The sequence below is a fragment of the Tursiops truncatus genome, chromosome 16 (genome assembly GCF_011762595.2).
Source record: "Tursiops truncatus isolate mTurTru1 chromosome 16, mTurTru1.mat.Y, whole genome shotgun sequence".
In the NCBI taxonomy this organism is placed as follows: Eukaryota; Metazoa; Chordata; class Mammalia; order Artiodactyla; family Delphinidae; genus Tursiops; species Tursiops truncatus.
Window position 1 is genome coordinate 27,201,453 of NC_047049.1, and position 26,060 is coordinate 27,227,512.

A 26,060-nucleotide genomic window follows, 5' to 3' on the forward strand; every position below is an offset into this window, starting at 1 on the left:
TTATATACGGGGTGTGGCAATGCCTAACAAGGAAAACAGGTCTACCTTTTGGCAAGCCAGCATGAGCTCTTTAAGAACACATGCCAAAGAGCAGAATATCATGCTTCTTTTGTTGATAAGGACACTGAATGAGGAGTTTAGGGGAATGCTGAAGATACTGTTTTTTGCTTTCAACAGTTTGTCATATTATCCTTGTGGATTCAATGAAGAAATGTGAGCTGATGATGACCCTGCTTGGAGGATTCATAACTGGTGACTCACTGTACCCAAAGAGGTGTGATGAGGGTAGGGTTTATATCTTCCCAGTAGGAGGTCTTTGAATCTGTGACTCAGCCCTGGTCATGTGATGTTTCTATCAGTGGCTCAAATGAAGATGTAGGAGCCCAGCTCATCACACTTCCAGATCACACAAAGAGGAGCAGGATCACTAATAGACTGGATGACAGAACTGTGATTAGAAATGATCTTGACAAGTTGGAACAAGGATCCTACATGAACAAATAATATTTGGAGGAGGGTGGTTGTGGAGTCCTACAGGCAGATTAAAAAGATCAGAGGCACAAATATAGGGCTGGGAGCCCTGGTTTAGAAATGAATCACTTGAAAAAGACAGAGTTTATGTGACAGCTATGAGTAGACTGACCATAAAATATTACCTAAACTGGGATACATTTGAGAGTAAAAGAAATTGTCATTGGGGCTTCCCTGGTGGCGCAGTGGTTAAGACTTCACGTTCCCAATGCAGGGGGCCCGGGTTCGATCCCTGGTCAGGGAACTAGATCCCACATGCATGCCACAACTAAGAGTTCACATGCCACAACTGAGTTCACATGCCGCAACTAAGAGTTCACATGCCACAACTAAGGAGTCCGAGTGCCACAACTAAGACTGGGTGCAACCAAATAAATGAATATTTTTAAAAAAAGAAAGTGTTATTAACAACTGCAATGTATAATAATTTTACTTTTGAGGCATCATTGGAAGAACTGGGACTTTTTGTACTAGAAAAGAAAAAAAAAGAATACTAATAGCCAAATCGCTGTCGTATGAGAAGGGGACTAGATTTCTATGGCCTATTATTTTCTAAAATTATTATTTAAAAACTAATATCTTCTCATTGAAAAAAATTCAAATGATAGCCAACTCTTTTCTGTCAAATGGGGACAATACTAGTATCCACCTCAGACTATTATGAGGATTAAATGAACAGTGCATGGCGTAAGAATTTATAAGATAAAATTAAAAATATAACTGTTTAAAATAAAAAAAAGTTCTCCCTTTTCCCATTACCTTCCATCCCCTATGTCAGTCATGTGCTTCAGAGGTAGCCATATTATTAATTTGTTGTGTGTATTCTAAACATTTGTTAATTTAAAAAATTTAAACTAATATGCTTACATGAAGCAAATGTAGCAAAATCTTGGTATTGGCTAGCTCTGAATGATTAGAATATGGGAATTCATTGTACTCTTCTATTTTCATGTATCTTTGAAATTTCCATGAAAGATAGTTATTTATGTAACTCAGAAATTAAACTAATGCAAGGTTATAGCTTTCTCCTATTAGCTCCCCATAGGCTACCATTTTAAAATTGTTTAGCTACATCCTCTGATATTTGCTTCCCTATTTCTATTAAAATATCATGTTTATCTTGCTTTTTTGACTTTTCATTTTTTAGATACTTTTATTGACAGTCTATTATGGAAGATGAGAATTGGGCTCTCTTATACCACCATCTATATTCATTTTATCTTTGTTCATTCTCTCAATATACTTAATCACAATTTGGAGTAAAATCAATATTTTGTGTTTATGCATATAAATGTGTAAATATTTCTTTTCTTTCTTCTTTTTAAACAGCTGAGTCATGCTGTGACTTTCATTACATTTTATTTCTTGCATAACTTTTTGTTTTTTCTGGAGTTAATAATAGCTTCAGGGGCTTCCCTGGTGGCACAGTGGTTGAGAGTCTGCCTGCCAATGCAGGGGACACAGGTTCAAGCCCTGGTCTGGGAAGATCCCACGTGCCGCGGAGCAACTGGGCCCGTGAGCCACAACTACTGAGCCTGTGCGTCTGGAGCTTGTGCTCCGCAACAAGAGAGGCCGTGACAGTGAGAGGCCCGCGCACCATGAGGAAGAGTGGCCCCCACTAGCTGCAACTAGAGAAAGCCCTCCCACAGAAACGAAGACCCAACACAGCCAAAAATAAATAAATAAATAAATAGATTTTAAAAAAATAGCTTCAGGTCCTCCCCCGCCCCGCCCCCACCAGTTGTTTGCTAAGTTTCCTAGTTACTTATTCCTAATTCATGTCCAAATTTCCAGCAGAAATATAAAACATTTTATTTTTGTCAAGCATATTTTGTAATCTATTGATACCATATTTTTATTGGTGGCATCCTTTTTGGACCTACAGTTTTTCCATTCAGAGCCATCACTAACACAAATGTCCCTTTCAAGTAAATTTTTTTAAAAGGCACCCCTTCTAGACAGATGGATTGTAAAAAGGAGCTTCCTGGGATGACAAATTACAGAATAGTGCTATCTTTGTGAAGATCAATTAGTAAGAGTGTGTTCTTCCTCTAGGTTTGATGCAGCCCTTCATCACGAATGTGGCTTGGCAAGCAAAGTGCAAGATGGACTTTGGTTCTCATTTATGGCCCCCAAATGAGACATCTTGTGTCAGTGAACAATTTACACAACTGTATGTAGTATACCTGTTCTAGTTCCTATCTGTACTGGTTACTCCATGGATATGTTGTATACCTATCATTACAGATTTTTTCCTTCTCCATCATTTTGGGAATTCCCCTCGCTCTTCTCCTGTGTTACAGCTTTTGCTTACTAAGTCCCGAGTATTCTTCTTTCTTGGTTTAGTCATTCATTTTTGACGAAGGACATTATCCAGTAATTTTTAAAGGAAGAATGCATGGGAAATTTTGGGATATTTGAAAGTTTGAAAAATACTTTATTTTAATCTCACAGTTGATTGATATTTTGGCTGAGTATAGAATTCTAAACTTGAAATCATTTTTTTCCTAAGAATTTTGAAGGTATTGCTCCTTTAATAGTTGCATTGTTGCTGTTGAGAAGTTTGCTGCCAATGTTATTTCCAAATTGTTGTATTTCCCCTCTTTCTCTCTTTCTGGAAGCTTCTCTTTATCCTTTGGTGTTCTAAAATTTTATGATTATGTGTTTTGATGTGGGAATTTGTAAATCCTTCGTGCTGGGTATTTGATAGTCCATTGCAATCTAGAAATTCATGCCCTTCAATTTGGGAAAATATATGGAATTATTTTTAAAATAATTTTCTCATCTTCCTTTTCTTTTTTTTCTGGTCACGTCACCTGGCTTGTGGAATCTTAGTTCCCTGACCAGGGATTGAACCTGAGCCCTTGGCAGCGGAAGTCCAGAGTCCTAACTGCTGGACCACCTTCATTTTCTTTGTCCTCTTTTTCGGAGACTTCCATTAGTCAGATGTTTATACTTTATACTGTATCTGTATACTGTATCTATCCTCTTATTTTTCTTATTTTTTCTTTTCTAATTTTATCTCTGAGGCTATTATTCATTCTACTTTGTGGATATTTTCTCAACTTTACCTTGAAAACCTTCTATTAAATATTTTTACTTTTGATATCATATTTATATCAATACATATACACATATTCATATATGCACATATACATATGTATTAGTTTCTAGGAGTTTAAAAATTATTCTTCTTCTCTGAATGTACCTTAAAAATACACTATTTATGCTTCATAGATATGAGTTTCTTTTCCTATCTGAGGCTATTAATTGTAGGTTTTTTGGGGCGGGATTGTTTTTAGTTTTCTTCTCTTCCCTGAATTGGCTTTGGTTCTTTCAAGCTTTTTTTCTTGTGGTAGTTAATTCTGTCCTTTATTTTTCATGTTAGAAGCTTATTTTAAACCATTAGTATCCTTTCCAGTCCATCAACACACAAAAGTAAAGCAGTAAAAGACTGGAAACTCTGCGTGCACGTTTGGGATCTGTTGATTAGTAGATATCACTGAAAAGTGGTAAGGTGGGGACCCAGACTTTCGTGGAAGACCCAAGTGCCAGAATCTGGAGGTATTTTCTTCTGGGCTGGTCACTGTCTCCATCCTGGACAGCTAAGCAATTGAATTTCTGAAAGTCAAGGTGGGGGTGATGGCAATCCCCAAATTTATTTAACTAGTTCATTTTAATATAACAATGGTTTAAAATTTTTATTGTTGAAAATTTCAAACATATATAAAAATATGCTACTATAAACCCAACTCTAACAATTATCAATTACTAGCCAGTGTTATTTTATATAGTTCCCAACCACTCCAACCCCCAGATTATTTTATAGCAAATCCCAGACATCATATCATATAATCTATAAATATTTGTTTACATTTCTAAAATAAAATCACTTTTAAAAATGATCATAATATCACTAGCACAGCTAAAAGATTCCATAATGTGCAATTAGTGTGGTATTTACATTTCCTTGGTTACCTCATAACTTCTCCTCTTCCTGTTCCTCCTCTTCTTTTTAACTACTTGCAGGATTCAATTATATTGCAGTTAGTTGATATGTTTCTTAAGTCTCTTTTCCCCTTTGCTATTTCTTCATTGAAGAAGCTGATTATTTGCACTAAAGTTTCTCACAATCTGTGGAAACTATACAAGCAAGAGCTTGGATCAGATTGCATCCTTGTGGTTTCTTTCTTTTTTGTGTTTTTTTTTTTTTGCCGTACGCGGGCCTCTCACTGTTGTGGCCTCTCCCGTTGCGGAGCACAGGCTCCGGATGCGCAGGCTCAGCGGCCATGGCTCACGGGCCCAGCCGCTCCGCGGCCTGTGGGATCTTCCCGGACCGGGGCACGAACCTGTGTCCCCTGCATCGGCAGGCGGACTCTCAACCACTGCGCCACCAGGGAAGCCCCGGTTTCTTTGTTTATAGTATTTTCTGTAAAATGGTAGTTACATCTAAAGCCTTGATCAAATTCAGGTTTGATTTTTTTTGGAAATACTACTTTTAAGGATTTTTCGTTTTGTTTTTTGTTTCTTTGTATTTTCATCAAGAGACACATAGTTGTCTGTCGTTACTCTTTTCGTGAAATTAACAGCCATTGATGATCATTGCCCAGATCTATTATTCCATTAGGTGTTGCAAAATGGTGATAGTTCTAATTCTATCCATTCCTTATTCATTTATTAGTTGGAAGACTTCTATAAAGAGAAATGTCCCTTCACCCACTATTTGATTTTCCTGAGGTACAGTTCTTATAAGAAAGGCAGTAGAAATGCTTGATTCTTTTATTTATCAGTTTTCCAAATAATGAGTTAGTTCCCTCCCTCCTCTAAAGAAGATCAAAAAGGTTTTTCTTTTAAGTATAATTATGTACTAATGATTTAGATATATTTGATGAGTTTCAATCAGTTGCAGCTATTATTCTCATTGATGCTCAATTATCTCATCATTGGTCAGTGGGAGCCTCTAATTGGCACCTAGGTCCTTTTGACATGACCCTTGTAGTCTTTAATAGATTCCTTGCTTTCTGTTATGACAAGATTTCCAGGATCATCTTGTACATTTCCTGTTTCAGATTTGACATCTTCCATTTCCCCAAAGAGTCCTGGTTCCTTTTAGTGCAAAGTGGTATTTAAAGACCACAATCTGGGAACTAGAGGTGCTTACTGCTACCGAGTTGGTCAGTTTCTTGTCCTTTTCAGTGCACAGAGCCAGGAAATGAATTTTTTAAAAGTTAGAATGCATCAAGAGCTACTAGTAATACATCCAATTAAATCCAGGACTATAGGGATTTTACTTCTCTTCCTTGATCTTCCATCTGGTTTTGTTTGTTTCTCCCACATCAAAAAAACTCCAAGAATATAAATATCATTACTTATTTGCTTTATCGGTGTATGCCCCACTAGGCAATGCATATATAGTCAACTACTAGGTTTTAAATTACTTGGAATAATTTCTCTCTATGTGGTTATGATACCAGCTCAATAGAGAGTTAGGTTCATTTGTTTTTATTTTGCTTTTGCTTCTTTGGGGATTGCTTATTTATTTACTTAATTTTGTTGTGACATTATGTAAAATATTTACATGGTTCTAAAGTCAAATCTGTAATATGAGATATCAGTGATATCAACCTTCTACCCTGTCCTTTCCATTTTGTTTCCTCCCTTCTTCAATAGATGAACTTAAAAAAAAACTTTTTTGTTTATTTTTCCATTTTGTAAAATGTAAGTTAAAAAGTATATGCCTTCATATTCCTCCTTTCTTAGATAAATGTTTGCCTATTATACACATTTTTATCCACCTTAATATTAGTCTTTTAATAAAACTTATGTCCAGGAATATATTCCATGTTTATGTTGTGACTCAGCCTGCTCCCTGTTTTGCTTCTTACCTAAGGGCATGCACTTCTTAAAGCAGATACCCAATGTCAAGGTATGGATGTACTTTAAAAGGGAAATGGACCTGGGTTTGAATTCCACCTCTACTTGTTACTTGCTGTGTGACTTTGGGCAAATATGTTAATATGTCTTGGTCTCATTACCTTTATCTGTAAAATAGAAATAATAAAACCTTCTTAATAGGGTTATTGTGGATAATGCAGGAAGAACACTGAGCTCAGTGCCTAGCCCATACTAAAGGTTGGATAAATGTGAGTTGTTTTCAATCATGCTATTATTAGCTCTGAGTTTTCTTTCCTATTTTTGTCAACTTGACGATTCCAAGAATCTTACAATTACTGAATGTGATTTACCATCCCTTTAGTTTCAGAAGAAGCAGATACCACTTGGGCCACGTGAGTACTCAGAGCACTGAATGCTGTCAGTTAGGGGCTGTGTCCTTCGGACTACAGCCTGGGTCCCTGCATTCTGGCCAGCCTCAGAGAGCTGTGTCCTGGCCTGCAAAGCCCGACAGGGGCCACTATTTCTTGCTTCCCCAACTTCCCTTCTTGACTCAGCTCTTTCTTGTCCCAGGCTGCATCATCCCTGCAGAAGCTGCTTCCAGGCCTCTGCTGTTTCCTGAGGAAGCTTCTTTTCAAACTTAGAAAGAGCTCTCTCCCTCCATTCTCAGGGCCTTGGGCTCAGGATAAGTGTTCCTCTTCCCTTCCACTGTCCTTGAGGCTTTATTATTGTGTGACATCATCACCATTCTGACGTCACTATATTAGTACAGTGTTACTGAGTTAACATGATTACACTGTAAGTTGGTCGTTTCATTGATTGGTTGCATGGTTTTTACAGTCATTTCAGCCCGAAGGTGTCCCTGATTACAGGGTTACCGCATTACCACAATATAGCCCCATTTGTTAACCAGTAAATCATTTCCTGGTTGATATTAGTAAATTATTGTATGGTTATCCTGTTTCTGGATTACACCATTACAGCCCTACCCTATCACTTATACCTGGTGACACATCTTTACTGCATTATATTATTGTAGAACCACTTTGTTTCAGTATTATACTACTACTTTGTCACAAAATTACATTGGCTCATCCAAACTAAAATACAAATTTGGAGGATAGGAGAGTGAGAGCAGGAAAGTATATCTCCCAATTCTACATCCCAAAGCCGATTTGCTCCCTATAATTCTGTCTATTGGACACCATGCCCATGTATGTTGCTCACACGCGTACACTCAGCATACAAAGTCATGCTCATTGTTTCTAGTCCCAAGGAGGCCTCTCTTCTTACCTCTACTGATAGCCCAATCAGCCACCCAGCTTCTTGGAAGCAGTTATCTTTGCCCTATCTCTCTTCCTCACCTTCAGGTCCAATTGGCAGCCAGGTCCAGATATGCCATCCCAGTGAGGCTGTCACTAGACCTTCTTGGGCAGCTTGATGGAGTCCACTCGGTTCACCTCATCCCCCTCTGTCCCTCGTGGGAGACTTCTCCATCACAAACCTTCCTTCCACAAGTCAATCTCTCTTCCTCATTTCTCATAACTGCAGCAGCCTCCTAAAGTTCTCCTTGCCTTAACCTTTCCCTTCAACCACTCTGTCTGGCATCCAGAATTACCTTTGCAAGCAAAACTTTGCATCTGGCTGTCTTAAGAAGCAACCAGTGACCCCCTTCCTCATCAAGGGCAGGAGAAAGGCCAAACTTAGCCTGGCACTCATTGCCCTTCACAAACTGGTCTCCCTTTCCTTCATCCTTTTCATCCAATCAGTATCCTTGTCCTGTCAGTTCAAACTTAGGTAAATATATCAAAATCAGTTTTGGAAAGTTCGCTCTCCAACTGTTTCTCCCTCTCCTCCACTGGTCAGCCCCATGTTTCGCATGCACCCAACTCGCTGCACAGAGCATGCTTCTTCCAGATCCTGGGCTTTGCTCTTCTAGCAAGTCCTTCCGGTCATTCTCTCTACCATTCTAACCTCCAACTGTCTGCAGCCTCATCTGAATCCACCCAGCACAGCTGGCTTAAGTCAGTCTGATGGGCTCACAGGTTGACTGAGTGTCCTCTGAGGGTTTCTTATCTTCCCAGCCACCCCAACATGTCTTGGGCTGCCAGGAGAGATCTGACTCTGGGGATCTTGACCCCAGAGTCAGGCCAGGGATAGAGCCAAGACAAGATTAGGCCTTTATTCATTCATTTATTTATTCACCAAGTATTTTCTGGTATCCACTAAGTTCCAGACACGAAGGATAAAGACACGGACTCCATTCCTGTGAAACTTAACATTTGGTGGACAGAGAGACAATGCACAAGTACGGTGACATGTTGATGAATGGGGAAGTTTGGGAGCTGTAAAAGCACCTCATGGGTTCAGGGAAGGCTTCCTGGAGGGAGTGACATTTAATCTGAAATCTCAAGGATGAATAGGAGTTAGTCAAGTGAGTAGTGGGTGTGGCAGGGTAGAATTTTTCAGGCTTCGAGAAGAACAGCGTGTGCAAATGCAGGAGGGGAAGGTCAGTGGGGCTGGAGCAGAGAGAGCAGGGGAAGTGTGCTGGAGGCAAGGCTGGGCTAGTGGCAGAGGTCGGGGCTTTGTGGCTTGTGAGTCAGGAGTTTGGACTTGACCCCCTGCAGGCCCATGGGGGTCCATCAAAGAGTGTTAAACCGGAAGTTAGTGTGTATGTGTATGAGTGTGGTGGGGTACATCAGGATATTATTTGCATTGTAAAAGATAACATTAGCTACAAGAAAGAGCCTAAATCAGGAGAGCAGGCAGAGTCGCTGATGGTGGTGAGGGGGAGCTAGAAGCAGGTGGCCCAGATTTGCTATGTTTCCGGGAGGTTGAACTGACAGGACGTGGATTCTGATTGGCTGAGTGGGATGAGGGAGAGGGAGGGGTCAAAGACGACTTGTGGGATTCTGACTTAAGTAGTTGAGTGGGAAATGGTGCCGTTCCCTCAGATTAGGATCAACGGTTGGGACAATCACGCCTTAGACTCTGCACAAAGAGTCACCCAAGATGGTTGAGGGTAATGATGGGGGGCACAGGAAGTTATGGGGCCTAACACAGTCAAGGGGCCAAAGAAGCCTTCCTGATTAAGATAGCTGATGGCAAGGCCTTGACTAAATGCGGCTGAGGGTCTAAGACATGAGGTTGGGCCTAGGGCTGGGATCTGGGGGCACCTGGAAGCTGAGGGAGCAGGACGCCTGGAGACTTGGAAGTGGACGTAGAGTGGCCAAGTCCTAGGTGACTCTAGCCTTGGTTGGTGACAGACGGCTGGGCTGGGCTGGGCTGCCCTCTCCTCCTCCGATAATTAATCCCGCACGGGGGCCGCGGGCGATGACAGGGCTGTCTAGCGTGCACTTAAGCATTAAATGACCAATTTCTGTCAGACTAACTTCCCCAGCCTCCCCGTCCCCTCCTCTGCCGCCCACCCCCCGCCTGCACCCCCTCCCTCTGCTCCCTGCACTGAGTTTTTCAGCAACTGATGGCTCCTGGTTCATTTCTGTGGAATTAATTGGTCCCTGAATGAATTCTGTTGACAGGGCAATTTATCATGTGTTTGGGCTGACAGTGCGGGTGTCGGGGGGCAGGGGGGTGGAGAGATGAATCGGGGGGGCTGAGATGAAGGGGAGGAGGGTGTCTGGGTTGGGGTGAGTATTGACCATAGATAGGGACCTGAGAATTGTCAGCCCAAGGGTTTGGGGTGCCCTAGAGCACCCCCAATCATGGCTGCATGCTTTGATACACATCCTTGATCCCACAAGTTTGAGAGAAAACACTAAATTGGAGAGGACCCTCCAAACTTTGTCTGACTCCTTCCCGATCCTTCAATCATCTCAGATAGGGTATCTTCATTGGGGGAATTCAGCACCACCCTACCTTAACCCTCTGAAGGCTGGAATGGGGCCTGGGGCTCTGGGAGAGAATAAGGGAGTGTGTGTCTGTATGTGTGTGTGTGTATGCATGCATGTGTGTGTGCATGTTCGTGCACTCAAGGAGCAAAGGGACTGATTAGTCTGGGGGGTAAGGGGGCTGGTCCCCAGGGAGTTGGGCGCTCAGCCGGCCTGGCTAACAGGGGCCTAAGGGACTGGCTAATTAGGGTACTGGAATGGTTTGGGCAGGCGGGGGTGTCAGGAGGAGGCAGGAAATGTAGTTGGCCCCAAATAGCTGCTTCCTTTGTCTCCCTCCCATAGTCCCCTGCCCTGCACCCTCAATGGTCCCCACCATCCTCCTAGAGCTCCCTGGGCAGATTCTGGGAAGAGAGACAGCAAAAGGAAGTACTGACTCCCAGGTCGGAGAAATGGCAACAGATTAATAAATCCATGCCTCCTTTTCTAGCTTAAAAAGTTCCCCATCCCCTTCCCCATCTGAATGTATCCACCCCACTTCCACAGAGCTTTCTTGAACTTCTCTGGGCCACAGCGATTGCCAGGCCACCTACCATATACAACTGCAGAAGCTTAGAATGTCAAAGTGGGAAGGAGTCCTAGAGGCTGGTTTTACACACGAGGAAACTGAGGCATGGATAGAGGGAGGGGCTTGTTGAAGGTCACACAGTGATCTTGTGAGCCAACTTCTGGGTCCCTTCTGCTTTCGGCTTGGAGATGACTCCATACACACATGCCTTTTGCTCTGCTTCTAGGTTGCATCTGGGGGCTGAGAATTCCTTAGGGAGGGGGTGGCTCTTCTACCAGGAAATTGAGGCTGAGCCTGGGCACTTGGGGATGGACGGTCACAAAGGTCAGACCATGGGAATGGGCCCAAGGTGCTGCTGGGGTTCAATCAGGTAGGGAGGCCAAATGGAGGAGTGGGATGGGAGAGGGGAGAGCAGTGTAATCTCGGGCCCTGAACCCTGAGTCCTGAGAGATGGAGCCAGCCAGGGTGAGGGGAGCCCTGGATCAATGCAAGGGTCCACCACCCATGTGTGCTCTCCCTGCTGCAGCCTGGCAAAGTGCTCCTTCTGCCCTCACAGACTACCTTCTAAATCTCCCAGAAAGATTCTTCCAAAACTCTTTACCCTCCACAAGGCAGGGCCCAGCCCTTCTCCCCCCACTCTCAGCAGATAGCAACTGTGTCTCCTGCACTCTCTCTGAGCAGCGATAGGAGCTCCTAACCCCTCATGATCTGCCCCTCCCCGCAGAATTCTCGGCTTCTCCCCATCCCTCACCCCTATGCCTCCACCCCATTCTTTCAGGCTTCTTTCCATAAGCCCCTCAGTCCATCTCTGAACAACCCCTCTTCCCCCGCCCAGTCTCCATCCTCTGCGCAGCCACAGGCCCGCGCACGTAGCCTTAGCCTGAAAGGACCCTCCCTTGATCTCATTGACTGCAGCATCTCCCGACCCTTCTTGTGTTCCCTTCCCTTCCAAACTTTTCTAAAGAATTGTTTACACTCTGCCTCCATCTACTTCCCCAGTTCTCAGCCACCCCTCCCCCTGCAGCTCTCCCTCCACCTTCAGAAAGCACTAGCTTTCTGGTCGCCAGGTGGCCCCTATTCACCAAATCCAATGGTCTTTCCCTCAGTCATGCAATAAAAAAAGCAAAATCTAGCTTATTCATCAAACAATTATGCTTATCTGTGTCAAGGAGCTGGTTGTCTCTTTACTTTTTTTTTAATTTAAAATTTTTAAGCTCAAAACTACATTAAGAAAGTGTACTCACAGAAATCTCACCCTTACCTAGTCCCCATCCACCTGTTCAGAGATAACCATTTTTTATTAGATTATTAATTTTTTCAATGTTTGTTATATATATATAAGCAAATGTGGTAAAATCCTTATTTTCCCTCTTTCTCACACAGTGTGTCCACTGTTCTGTACTTTTCTTCTTTTACTTAAAATTCTAACCTTGTTGTGTCTCCAAGTCAGTGTCCTCGCTGAGCTAATCCTTAGCATGGACCCCATCATCTCTTGCCTGGACCATTGCAGTGGGCTCGTACAGGTCTCCCCATACCCACTGTCTCTCCTTGCATCCCACTCCTCACATTGAAGACAGAGAACTCCTCAAGAAATGAGGGTCTATTACTCCACTCTCTCTTGCTCAAAAACTTTCCATGACCCTCTTTGCCTATAGAAAAAAATTAAAATTCTTAAGAGGGCATCCATGCCCCCCAGAACTGTTTAAGTCAGAACTTTGGGGTTACAATTGGTAGACACTCAACACATTTGCTTAAGTGAAAAAAAAAAAGGAGAAGGTACTGGCTTACGACCCTGGAAGTCCCAAAGTGGCCTTGCTTTAGGCCGAGCTGGCTCCAGAGGCTTGAATGATATCGCCAGAGCTCTCCTTCTATCTCCCTCTCAGCTCTGCGTGTCCCTGCTTGACTCTGAATGTGACTGCACTGAGCTCTCAGGCAGGGACTCTCCACATGGTGGGAAGCTGTCGCTAGGGGTCCAAAGCCCTATCGTTGCAGCTCACAGACCAAAGGAAGAAGAGGCCCTCTCTCTTCCAGTCCCCAGTAAAAAGCCTTCTAAGAGGACTCTTCATAACTTGAAATCTACGTGCTTTGAACCGGGATATGGGGTCCCCATTGGCCAGACATAGGTCTCAGGCCCACATCTATGGTCAGGAGCTGATGGGGCATTCTGATTGACAGTCCCATAAGAACTACACAGGATGGGGGAGGGACAGTTTCAAATGGAGGGGGGGTGCGGAGATCTTAAGGAAGTGGGGGAGCCAGTCATGGGGCTGCTAGGGGGAAAAGGCACATCAAGAGCAAATGTCTTGGGCATTCCTGGTGGTGTAGTTGTTAAGAATCCGCCTGCCAATGCAGGGGACACGTGTTCGAGCCCTGGTCCAGGAAGATCCCACATGCCGCAGAGCAACCAAGCCCGTGCACCACAGCTACTGAGCCCGCACACCACAGCTACTGAAGCCCATGCGCCTAGAGCCCATGCTGTGCAACAAGAGAAGCCACTGCAACGATAAGCCCGCGCACCATGATGAAGAGTAGCCCCTGCTCGCCACAGTAGAGAAAGCCCGCACACAGCAATGAAGACCCAATGCAGCCAAAAATAAATAAATAAAAAATAATTTATTAAATAAATAAAAATACTGGATGCTCTTTCTTAAAAAAAAAAAAAGAGCAAATGTCTTGGGACTTCCCTGGTGGTGCAGTGGTTAAGACTCCACGCTCCCAATGCAGGGGGTCCGGGTTCAGTCCCTGGTCAGGGAACTAGATCCCGTATGCATGCTGCAACTAAGAGTTCGCATGCCACAACTAAGGAGCCGGAGCAACCAAATAAATTTAAAAAAACCAAAAACCTCAAAAGAAAAAAGAGCAAATGTCTTGAGAATTCCCTGGCGGTCCAGTGGTTGGAACTCCGCGCTTCCTCTGCAGGGGGCACGGGTTTGTTCCCTGGTCGGGGAACTAAGATCCCACATGCCACGTGGCGTGGCCAAAAAAAAAAAAAGCAAATGTCTTGAGAAGGCTCATGCTTGGTGTAGGCGAAGCGCAGCACAGAGGGCAACAGGCTCAGAGCACAGTGAGCTGGGGGGGGTTGTAGGGGTGGAGGTGGGGCGACAGGGGACACTCAGAACACGCAGGACCTTATAGATCAGTTTTAGCATTCTGACTACGATGGAGAAAGGGAGCCTCTGGGGGGCTCTGAGCAGAGGAGGAGCATGCTCTACTTTACATTTTGGAGAATCACTCTGCTGATGGGAAGAGAGTCGACTGGGGTAGGCGGGGCAAAGATGGAAACAGGAAGGCCAATTAGAACTTTTTTGCAAATCGAGGTGAAGGATTTTACTGGCTTGAACTGGGATGGTAGAGTGCAGATCACCAGAAGTGGTCAAATTCTGGATCTTTTAAAGGTAGAACTGTCTGGTTTTGCTGGTGGATCAGATATGTTATGGGAGAGACAGGAGGAGTCAGGGGAAGATTTGGGGTTTTGGCTTGAGTGACTGGTAGAATGGAGTTGTCCTTGACTGAGAAGAAGAAGACTGGGGAATCCCCTCAGGGCCTCCGTTGGGCTTTGACTTTCATGGTAAATGGCCTCTTTCTCTCTGTACTTCCTAGTTCTGCGTCCTGAGAGAGGGGGACTAATTGGCTTAGCTTGGATTTGTGCATGAGTCCAATTCTAGTAACAGAGTTATTGGTGGATACACGGGCAGGAAGGGATGTGAGTGGGGCAGCTTCCTTAAAGTAGCTGTCAAGTGATGGATACCATTTGGACATTTCTAGTGTCCTGGCTCTCAACTACCTTTAAGCTTCATCTCCTGTCACCTCTCCCAACCCCCTCTGTCTTTCACCAGGCAGCTTATACTTCAGCCACATTTTTTTTTTCTTTTGCGGTATACGGGCCTCTTACTGTTGTGGCCTCTCCCGTTGCGGAGCACAGGCTCCGGACGCACAGCCTCAGCGGCCATGGCTCACGGGCCCAGCCGCTCCGCGGAATGCGGGATCTTCCCGGACTGGGGCATGAACCCGTGTCCCCTGCATCGGCAGGCAGACTCTCAACCACTGCGCCACCAGGGAAGCCCTCCAGCCACATTTTGTCTGGTATATTTCCATGCCTCCATGTCTTTGCTCCTGCCGTTCCCTCAACCCAGGACAGTTTCTGTCATACTTGGTGAACCTCAGCTGGGAACTCTGTGGGAGTAGGGTGGGGGGACAGGGCTAGCAGAGTCAGAATTAGGTGAGTTCTGAGGAACAACGAGGCTGGAGAATAGGCCCTGTTTGTGTTTGGGGTGGGTAAATGAGACTGCAGTTAGAACAGGCAACTGGTCAAAGATTGTAGAACATGTTTTGGGGGCCCTTAGGCTGATTCCAAGCAGAAATCAGCACCCCAGGAGCGACACAGCATGAAAGCTGGGCAGTGGTGGTTACTGTTGACAGCGGATCCTCGCTGTCCAATTTGGTATGAAGGAGACCAGAAATAGAATAGAAGGTAAGAAGTTCTGGTGGGACCCAGGTAAGAGGCCCTGGCTCCCAATCTGATGAATTGAGCAGGCCAGGGCTCCCATTCTGGGGGCACCTGGAGGCCAAGCCGGGCAGTTGGGGCCAGATAGCCTACTCTACGGGATGAACGCAGCATTGACTGGGCCAACCCAGTGCCCTGACGACCTCCAGGAATTCACTCACTGTGCACCAGGCAACAATCAGGAGTTCTGCCCTGCTGGATTTCCATGGGTTCTGAGCAGGCTCTCTGAAGTGGGGTGCACATCTTCCAGGGGGAGCAATTTATGCATGAGAAGAGAACACTGGAATTTCTATGTATTCCAATCTCATCCTTTTTCTATTTTATGTCTTGTAAGATTCATAATATGTTAGTCTAGTAGTACATTTATGGAATTTGTAAACAAGTAACTATACTTATATTGCAAGTACATATTTACTTCTTTTTACTGATAGGGTGTATGATCAAAGAAGTTTGAAGACCACTCTTTTAAGAGACTGGTGATTAAAAGGAGCAGCACTGGGCAGGATGGAAGGTGGGACTGTCATTTGCTAAGATGGGAATAGGGAGGAGACACAAGTGGGGAGGGAGAAGGAAGGGGATGGACTTGATTAAGGGCTTGCTGATTTGTTGGGGGTCCCACAGTGTCATGATGTGAGTAGGCTGGGCAAATAGGCTTGGGGAAAGACAGGCCTGTTGGAATCATGATGGAAAGGAGGTGCCTGGGAGACACGGACTGCAGCCAATGGGAAAGGTCATTCCTAGGTCTGCCTCTAGGCTCTGCTTGCAGCTGCCCAGCCACCCCTGGCAGCTCAGAGCTTCAAGAGGCTTTCAAGTGGGAGGAGACAGAGATGGAAGCTGAGCTGGGAAGGTTTCCCAGGGGCAGAGAAGGAAGGTATCCAAGGGCGGAGAACAGGTGGAGGCTGTGGCCTTTGTGGGAGGGCTGGAACTGGGAGGCTGCTGAAGGGATGGAGAGCAAACCCCTTCCAAGTATCGTAGAAGCAGCCTGGACAATCACTCCATTTCTCCCCCAAACAGGAACAGAGAGACCCAGGGACAGACACTCATCCTTCACTGGACACCGGGCACAAGAACAGTAAGGGTGTCTGAGAAAACCCAACAGTTCTCCCACTTCCCCACCCTCAGACTCACACAGGGACATGTAGACCCACGCAGACCAACAGAAATGGGAGCCAGCGACCAACCAACCGACCCACAATATAGGCGCCTGTATGCCCTCAAGATACACCCGGACTGCACCAATCCTAGCAGCTGCTCGCCCAGGCCGGGACTCCACCAGAATCAGGGGGTGCGCGAGGTCGCTTGAGCCCTCTGGTTCTTCCCCTGTCTCTGCAGGGCTGGATGCTGTCCCGGCCCGGAAATAAATGAGCAGCGAGGAAACTGGTGGCAAGCGTCTGTGGTATCTGTGTGGCCTGGGGGATAAAAATTGAGGCACGGAGGAGGGAGACAGGACAGCAGACAACCCCCCACCCATGCGGAGAGGACCTCCGACGTCGCATTCTGAGAGCCTGCACCCTAAGTTTGGGTGTGGTTGGAGAGGTAGGGAGACCAAATCACTCACTCGAAGGTAGTCCCAAGTTTTGCAAAGCGAAAACTCCTCGCCCGGAAGGGGGAGGTGGGGGGCAGGCAGACTCGTCTGGGCCATTGCCGGCTTTCGGCTGCCGATGAGAGGGTCCGAAAAGGGGTGGGAGGAGGGTCTCAGCAAAGGGGTGGCAGGGTGGTCGCAATGGAAGTGCCCTTGGGAGGATTATTGAGGGTTTATTTGAGATCGAACAGTGTGAGGGAAGGCCTGTCTCAGAGACAGGTAGAGACAAACCTGGAGCCATGGGGAGTGACATACAAAATTTTATTTTTATTATTATTTATTATTATTATTTATTTGTCATGTGCAAAAAAAAAAAAAAAAAAAGGAAAAGAATCAAAACGAACCGACGCGCTGAAAGTGGCCAAGGAGACCAGAGCCATCGGGGGATCTTCCGAGGGTTCGGCTGGGTCCTGGGTCTGGGTCCCCTGTCGCGCCAGCCCCACAGGGACTGGAATGGGACGGGCCTCGGAGTTTGAACCTCGGCTCCCTCGCTGCCCGGCTCGGGCCACTGGAGCCTGGCTGGGCACCGGCAGTTCCCTTAACTATTCTCTTCTCTCTCGTTTTCCTTTTCAAAAAAAAAGGCTCCAAGGGAAGAGAGATCTGGGCGAGGACTCCAAGCCTTTTCGGATTTGTTCAAGGATTTTTATTTATTTATTTATTTTTTCACTTTTATTGACTTTGTTTCTGTTATTTCGAGTCGTCACGATCCACGGGTGAGGAGACATGCAGGGCGCATCGCCGCTACCGAGAGAGCAACTACGGGGCAGGGCGGCCTGGCCGCCGGCGCCCCAGGGCGCGCGGGGCACGGCCTCGAGGGGCGAGCCTGGGGGCTGGAGCTGCCACCTCTGATCTAGTCTCAGGGGGCAAGGCAGCCAGGGCAGGGCTGGGGAGAGAGGCCGAGGGAGGGAGAGAGACAAGAGAGACGAAGACTGAGAGAGACAGAGTCGGGGGAGAGAAGCAGAGAAGAGAGATGGAGAGGGGAGAGATGCAGAGGAGAGAGATGAGGAGAGAGCGAAAACAGGGAATTACATTGAAATAGCCAACAAAACAGAGGCGAGAGGAGTCCACAGGACCATGTTCGTCATTTTGCATAGAGATTTCTTTTCTTTCGTAATTTTTTGTAACAGAAAAAAAAAAGCCCCCCTCCCCCAAGACGTGCTGTGCTTTAGTGGGCGTGTAGCTGTGTCCCCCCCTCCCCCCCAGCGAGCGGCGACTCTCACAGCACAGACAGCAGGGCGTATCTACAGGCAGGACGGGCGGGCAACTGGGACTCTACCCGGCTGGGCGGGGCGGGGTGGACGGGGTGGGGTTATATACACAGGGGTTCGCCTTCACACGACACACACCGTCTTTCTACGAAGCAGCAGCCTGTTGGGTTTTTGTTTTTGTTTTCCTCTTTTGCAAAGACCATCATATTAAATAAATGTAGACTTTTTGCGGCCCTGTTCATTTCCTGCCAGAGGAGGAGGCTGGAGGTGGGTGGGAGGGGGTGGAGTGGGCAGCCCCCCACCTCCCACCCCGCGCAGCTCATACGCCAGCTCAGACCCTGCTCCCACCACCTGCAGATTGAGAGTCTGTGTCGGGGGAGTGGGGGGGGCATCAAGCAACCGCTCGGGGAAGACCAGTGCCGCGGCCTGCGGAAACTGGTCCTGAGGCAGGCACGGAAGAGCCTCCGGCGGGGCAGCGAGTTAGGGAGGAGAGATGCAGAGCGTCGTGGGCTGGGAAAAAGATGGGCAGGAGGGGGAAGTGCGAGGTCGGCAGATGGAAGAGACGCTGAGGTAGGGGCAAGGCGGGGCTGAGAGTCTGGTCACTAGTAGGAGATGCCTGGGACCTGGGGAACTGGGCAATTCAGGTGGAGTAGGGAAGAGCCAAGAGTCGGGCTCCGTGGGTGCGGGCTGCTGAGGCCTACGTGCCTTGGGTCACAACCTTGGAAACACCTGACAACCAAGCTCCCCCCCCCCCGCCCCCGTCCCCGTCCCTAGAGCCTGGCCCTCACGCCCCCATTCCATTCCACCTTCTGGGCAGGGCACAGGTGGGAGCAGTCCGGTTGGCGCCGGGGTGCGGACTTTTTCCCGGGGACTTGGCGGGAGGCTCTTCCCCCTTCTGCAGAACATCGTTTTGTTCTTAATTTCCTTTGCCCAGCGAAGCCCCCCGGCGCCGGAGCGTCCGAGGCGGGCTGCTCCGGGGCTGGGCCGCGCTGCAGTCCGCGCTGATTGTGTGTCACAGAAACGTGTCCCCCGCGCAGCGGCGGGCCCGGCCAGAGTCCGGCGGTGTGGCTGGTCGACTCCCGGGTCGGCTCGGGCGAGGCGGGGATGAGCTGTGTCGGACCCTCCTCGCGACGCCGCGCTGTCCAGGCAGGCGGGGAGGGGCGGCGGGCGGGATTGGGGGCGGCGGGCCCGGGCCTGAGGGTCCCGCCCGCGGCTCCACCCGTCCTGTCCGGCCTTCGACGGGGTGAAGTGAAGGGCTGTAGGGGTCCTGGGATGGGGTGGGTCTGGGGCGGTGGCCGGGAGGCTTCTTGTCGCGTCGATCCTCCCTCCCTCCGGGGTGGGCGGTCAGACAGGGACGATGTGGAGGCCAAAGCTGTCGGCCTGAAGCTTGATGTGGTCCCCGCGGTAACTAGTGGCGGTCATAGGCAGCGGCAGCAGCGGCAGGGGCGGAGCCCCGGGGGGCGGCACTATAATAATAAGGGGAACCTGGAAGTTAACACAGGAGAAGAATGGGCTGGGTGAGAGGACAAACAGGAGAACAAAAAAGGAAAGAAAAGCAAAGCAAAGACCTCCCCGGGCTGGGGTCTAGCAGGGTCCGGGCAGGGAGGCATTGGCTGGGCTGCGGGGCTGGTTGCCCCCAGGAGAGCTGCATTCACCGGGTGGGAGAGGGACCCGATCGGTGTCGGCCGCCGCCTGACTGCGGACCTTCAGGGGGCCCGAGGGTGGGGGCGGCGCAGAGCCTTCCAGCGACGGGGAAGGGAGCGGAGGGGAGAGTTAGGAGGAGCGGGAGGCGCGGGCGTCCTCTAGACATCCCGGGGCCTCAGTGCTGCACTAACAAGCCTGCCCGGCTGGGCACCCAAAGGGCGGGTCGCGGGGAGTCGGACCCGCGTCCGGAAGCACTGCCGAGCTGGCCGGGGGGCGGACGGAAGCGCTGAGCCGCCGGCCAGCCAGGTGGCGTACTCACTTAGTAAGGCGGGGTTGCTGAATCTCCAAGCCTCGTTGTAGGCCGTGTACTGGGGATGGCTGTACGGGTTGCCGGAGAACTCGCTCCCTGCGGGAGGGCGAGGGAGTGGGGATCAGACTCGGCGCAACGCCAGAGCGGACCCGACGTGCCCGGCCAGCGGCCTCCCCCGTCTCTCCGAGGTTCAGGTGCAGCGGGCAGGGTAATGCCCACTGCGGGCGGACGGCAGGGTGGAGGCGGAACAATCCACCTGGTCCAAATGGGGGGAGCCCATGGGGTGTGTGTATGCGTGTGCGCGCAAAAGCACCGACCCGCCTCGCACACCGGCGTGGAGGTAACTGCGGGGCGGTGCCCGCCTGGGGCTCCCCCCGCGGAGGCGCTCCGGGCCACCCAGGAAGGGTTTGTTCCGGGTCCAGGAGCGCCTACGCCGCTGCGTTGGGGGCCAGCGTCTCTTTAGTGGAAACTCTGGTTCTAGGAGCCACAGCCCCATAGGGTGGAAGCGGGGGAGGGTGGCGAAGACAGGCCCTCGGGACACTTTGTCCCAGAAAGTCCTGAGAATGGCATCTCAGCATGGTGCCAGTACAAGGGGTGGGGGCTCTGCTGGGAAACACCCCCCTCCCTCCTTTCCCTCTAGAGATTTGATAGGTGGGCCACGCATCAGGGGAAGGAGGCGGCGGGAGGCAGGTGGACTGCCCGCCGGTTCTCAAGCGGTGAGCGGAGGGCCCCGTGGGCTGGGAGCCGTCGGAAGCTGCTTCCCTCCCTTCGCGGGAGAAAGGCCAGGCCTCCGGGTTTCCCCCTCGCCCTTTCTCCTGTGTGATGACCCCAGACTGTTTACAGTGATCCCTAACCGCGGGTTAAGTAGAGGAGAAGGGGCCCCTCTCGGAGAGGGAGCTGGGGTGGGGGTGGGGGATGCAGCCACTGGAAAGCCTGTTTATTGACGAGGAGGGAAAGCATGCGTGCAGCAGGATAATGAGCTTCTGAGCTCAACTGTGACCAAGAGGAACTGAGCTATCTCCTTCCCCATCGCTAATGAAACAAGTGTAATTTCCTCATCAGCACTAGATTCTGTTTAACGACTCCCCCCTTGCCACCATGAGCTCTCTGAGGCTCCCCTCATCCCCATCCCCTTGCAGACTCCCCCCTCCCTCACCCCCGCCTCTCTAAGACCTCCTCCAGCCTCCACCTGCTCACTGCTGGAACCTTCCCTGAAGAATCTCCTGGCACCCAACACTTCCATTCGCCCTACCCCAAATCTGGGCAGGGATACCCTCACCCACACCAGCAGCTCTCCTTACCCAGTTCCTCCAACTCCCTTCAGCCCCTATTCTACAACACCCAGCAGCAGTCTCCCTCTTGGCCAGCCCCCTACATCCACCTCTGCTTACCCAGGGCTGTCCCTGAATGAACGGTCCAGGAACGGGGCCAGTCACCCTACTCTATCTTCCCCCGCATGAGAGCTGAGCTTCAGGGAAGGGGCACACAGAGGGCAGCCAGCAGGACAGGAAGCAGGCCCAGTGAGTCTCATCCTCTTTAAGACAAGAGTTTTTTGGTGCTTCTGTGAATAGGAACTTCAACTCTCTTTGGCTTCAAGCCCAGCTCCCAATCTGGGGTGAGGGGCTGGGGAGAGCACAACCTCCAGCTGCAGTCACCAGACCCCAAATATGGCCTCTGTCTCTCTGATCCACACAGCCCAAACCCAGCTCCTCTCAGATGGGGACGGGTCAGAGCCCCCAGGAGCAATGAGGGCCCAGGGCTCCTCTCAGGAGATGTGGAGGTGCTCCAGCTTGTCTCTCTCTGAAGCCAGTCTCTCTGGTTCCTGCCACAGTCTGTCTTCTGTTCCTCTTTCCTTAGGGAATAACTCCCTTCTCTCCCTGGGGTGGGGTCGGCTCTCCACACTGGTCTTCCCTGTGGGTTGGTGTGGACCAGGGTGGCTTTGTCTGAGTGACAGACATGCCCCTGGAAATGGTTCTTGGCTCCAAGTTTCCATGGAAACCAGGACAGACTCTTCCAAGCAGTGTCAGCTGGCTGGGGGTGGGCTGGGGCACTGAGTGTGGAGCTGAGGCTGCGTGCTCCTGGGCACAGACTGGGGTGGGTGGGCACTGAGGAGGGGCCAGGACGTACAGAAGGGTGCACACACTACTGCAAGCACTTCTGCAAGTTCCCTCACTGGATTACTCATGAAGGAGGATGAGGGACCCCGGCTGCAGCCTCTAGGGAGAGAGAGGGATAGAACAGCAGTGGTTTGCAGGGGAGGAGATGTTGGGTCTCCCCCAGCCCCAGCCTCAGACTACAGATCACTCAGCGGCTCACCCACAGTTTAGCTACTCCCACCTAAAATAGGCAGCTGCAGCATTGTCACCTACCAGGCACCATTCCTGCCAGGGTGGAGGTGGGGTAGCTTCCCTGGCCAGTGGGGGGCACGTGAGGGGGGTAACCAGGCAGAGTGGTGCTCGCCATGTCACGACCTGGAAAAACACAAAGGGGAAGGGGTGAGGCCTGGAAGAGAGGGGCCTGCCTCTGCTCACACAAGGGTACTCCATGGAAAAGAAAGCGCTGAGTGCAGACATGTAGGGGCACACCTGAATGAGAAGGTCCAGGTGTGCCCTTACATGTATCTAAGCTTACCTCAATGTCCTATGAGCAGCTGTGTGTGTGCACCTCTGCTCTGTGTAGCTCTCTGTGTGTCTCTCTGTGCATGTGTGTATGTGTGTTCGCCTTTGCTTGTGTCTCTTTGTAGCCCAAACCCAGATGGAGAAGGGAGGGAGATGACCTGGTTTTACTCCTCCTTCCCAGTGAGATATTCAGCTGTGGTCTATCCAGTAGCCAAATGGACCTCTATCATCTTGCTCACCTCTCCCCTCTTTAACACCCCATCTTTCCTTCAGGCTTGGAGGACACCCCACCAGCACTTGTACAGGAGCTGATGGGTATTCCTTGTCCTCTCCAAGTGAAGCTGCAGGTGCTGGGCCTGGCAGGTGTGAAGAGTGGGGGGCCAGCCAATGGGCTATTTTGCTGTCAGTGTTCATGGCATTTAAATGATAGAAAACCATCCCTGAAGCAAATCAGGAGCTTTGAGCTAACAGTGCAAATGGATCAGATCAAGTTCCAATGAGCAAAGCCTGCTCTCCCCACTAGCTGCTAGACTTCTGTCCCTGGAGGTGTCTATTAGCTAGAGTGTGGAGAGTGGGAGGAAGGGCTTTCCTAGTATCCTGGAGTGAAGGCAAAGTGAGCCAATCTTAGGGAGATACCCATGGTCCACAGATATCTCTGGAACACAGCTGTATCTGAACGGCCCCCCTTCCTTGCCTGCCCCCTCCATCGCCATGAAGCGGTCACCGCCTTCTTTGCAATTTAGCATGCTCCAATCTCTAATGACAATAAATTTGTCCTCTCCCATACTTCCATGCCCTAGAGACTACTTCATCCTTTTCTGGGTCCTGGGTCCCCTTTCTCCTCTCCATATTTCCCTTACACTCCTCGTCAGCCAGTGCCACTCTCCCACTTCAGTGCCTCTGTCCAACCCTGGGAAGAGGTGTGGCTGGAGGAAGGCAAGAACTAGGCATCTCTGGCCCACTTTCTTTTCATCAGTTGCCCTAGACCTCATCCTCCCGATGGCTATTCCAAAGCATTTCTCTCTCTCCTTGCCACTCTCTCCTTAAAGTCGACCTCACCTCCAACTTCCCTGAAATGTGTGAGTTTCCTCACTGCTACCTTAACACATCTGAATGATTCATCCTTCCCTAAGTAGACAGGGATGCAGCTCAGGCTTTTGCATTCCCAGCTGCCTGTGAACCTTTTCATTAGCTGTCCCACTGTCACCTCAACCCTGACAGGAATAAAAGAGATCACCTTCCCCCCAGTCAGTTCTACTGACCTACTTGAAGACCATCAGACCAAAACCTCTGGAGTCGTTCTTGACATAGCACGCCCAGCTTTGAAGTCAGTCGCTGGGTGTTGTCAATTCTCCTTAGCAATATCTGTTACATCTGTCCCACCTTCATTTCCTCCACCACCTCCACAGCTCAGCGCCTAAGCACCTGCCCTGGGTCTGCCACAACAGTTTTTTTGCTTGTATTCCCTGCCTCCACATTCTTCTCCTTCAGTCTATGCCTCACGTGGCTGCTTGGCTAGCCCTCATGAAACGCTGCTTTCATCACATCACTTCCCTTGTAAGAGCCATCATGGATTCTCTGTAGTCTACAGTTTGGGTGTCTCTCAGGCAGTCTACACTCTGCCAGGCGTTCAAAGCCTCCCAGGTACTCTTCCCCACCCAGTTTTCTCAGCTCTGATTCTCACCCCTTCTGGTTTAGTGTGACTGTTTTCACTGGCTTGGATGCTGTGAAATCTCTGCTTTTGCTACCTCTTTTCTTCTTCTTGCTATAGTTTCCCTTTCCTTCCCTTATAAGCTCAAGGCTTAAAACCCCTACTATTCTACCCATCGGAGAAGTTTCTCTCTTCTAAACTTCTATAGTGTCTGTGCTCCATGGTTTACCACGTCACTACAGTTCATCAAACATCAGCCCTGTTGTTTTCCTCCTCAAACAGATCATAATCAAACGGAGGGCAGGCCCTGTCTTCTGCTCTGTAATACAGTTGAGAATACGGTAGATGCTCAATAAAAACTTATTGACTAATTCTCTATCACTCTATTGGACTTAATAGCCAATTCCTGGTGGATTATATTGTTTTCTGTTTCATATATGTTGGTGTCCTTTGAAGAGGTAAAAGCTGGGCAAAATGTAAATGGTTGAATCTGCTTTTTTCCTACAAATAATTTGAACAATGGATTGTGAATTTTTATAAGATGATGAAAGATTTATACAGGATGATGAAAGAGGGACTCATACGATGTGACTCAGCTTTATCATGCAACAGAATGATTTTCTCTCTACTTATTAATATAGCTAATATCTTACATTTTAAAACTCAAGGACAAACAACAGAGTAGAACTGTCAAACAAGAGATCATTTTGAACTCCCAGAGAGATAGCAGAGAGAATCTGTGTTTGCTCTGTGTGGGTTTTCTTTCATTGACTTCTACTGTCAACTAAATGTACAATCTTCCTGACCATCTCTCAGTGGAGAGGACTTCAAGTGGACAAGTAAGCAACATCTATCAATTCCTAGAGAGATTAATAATATGGCATTTCATTGTCAAAAAAGGCCTAAGAGAGGAGAGTTAGGATGTAGAGGTTTTGAATAGAAAAATACAGAAATCCAATTCTTGGTCTTGTGATCCTAATGTCCACAAAGCAGTCAGGAAGAGAAGGCTGCTTCTTTCTCAATAAACAGGAATTTAAATGCATCTGAATTCTGATTTGCAGCTGCATAGCTCCCTCAGCTTTTCACACACAAATTCCTTGTACTCTAAGGTTGTGTCACACACTCCCTTACTTAGCTTCAGGAGAGAAGAGGAAATGTGGGATGACTAGAAAGGTGTTTCCAGCTACCTGGAGGCACCCCTATTGCAGTGTTTACTTCCACTGGATCTTTCTCTTGCAAATGGTCCAACTGCCAGCATATAGAAACTTTGACCTGCTGAAAGTCAGCCACAGAACTGTTGATTGAGAGACACATTTCCAAATTCTATTTTAAAAACTGAATCTGGGAAGTGCTATTCAAGCATTTTTTTAAGTGTGAGAGACGAGACCCATGATGAGGAAAAAGCATGCAAGCACGCGGCTGTGATTCTGCTGTTGTGGATTCTGTAACATCATTACAGTATCACTGGATTCTGTAACATCAGTACAGCGTCACTACCAAGAGGTGCCCGTTCAGGACCCCTGAGCCAACAAAGGTATAAGCCACTGCATACAAAGCACCCTCGATGGCTTCATTAGCACACAGGTGACACCTGAAGAACAGGAACAAATTGACCAAACTCTTGCCAGAGCCATATATTCTTCTGGAACACCATTGTCAATAATAGAAAGCACACACTGCAGGAAGTTTTCAAATTACTAAGACTGT

At 48.6% G+C, this 26,060-nt stretch overlaps 1 protein-coding gene across 4 annotated transcripts in view; it reads right to left on the reverse strand.

Annotated features, from left to right (window-relative positions):
* Positions 1–19,346: 19,346 nt before the first annotated feature.
* PAX2 (paired box 2) overlaps positions 19,347–26,060 on the reverse strand; it is a 77,954-nt gene continuing 71,240 nt past the window's right edge. For 2 of the 4 annotated variants that reach the window (XM_033841750.2, XM_033841751.2), the window contains 3 exons: positions 22,454–22,555; positions 20,094–20,180; positions 19,347–19,615 (listed from right to left, as the gene is read on the reverse strand). In XM_033841750.2, coding sequence (XP_033697641.2) covers positions 19,539–19,615; positions 20,094–20,180; positions 22,454–22,555 — 266 coding nt within the window. In that variant the 3' untranslated portion in view covers positions 19,347–19,538. The remainder of the gene's footprint in view (positions 19,616–20,093; positions 20,181–22,453; positions 22,556–26,060) is intronic. The other 2 variants (XM_033841749.2, XM_073793725.1) reach the window with 1 other exon arrangement.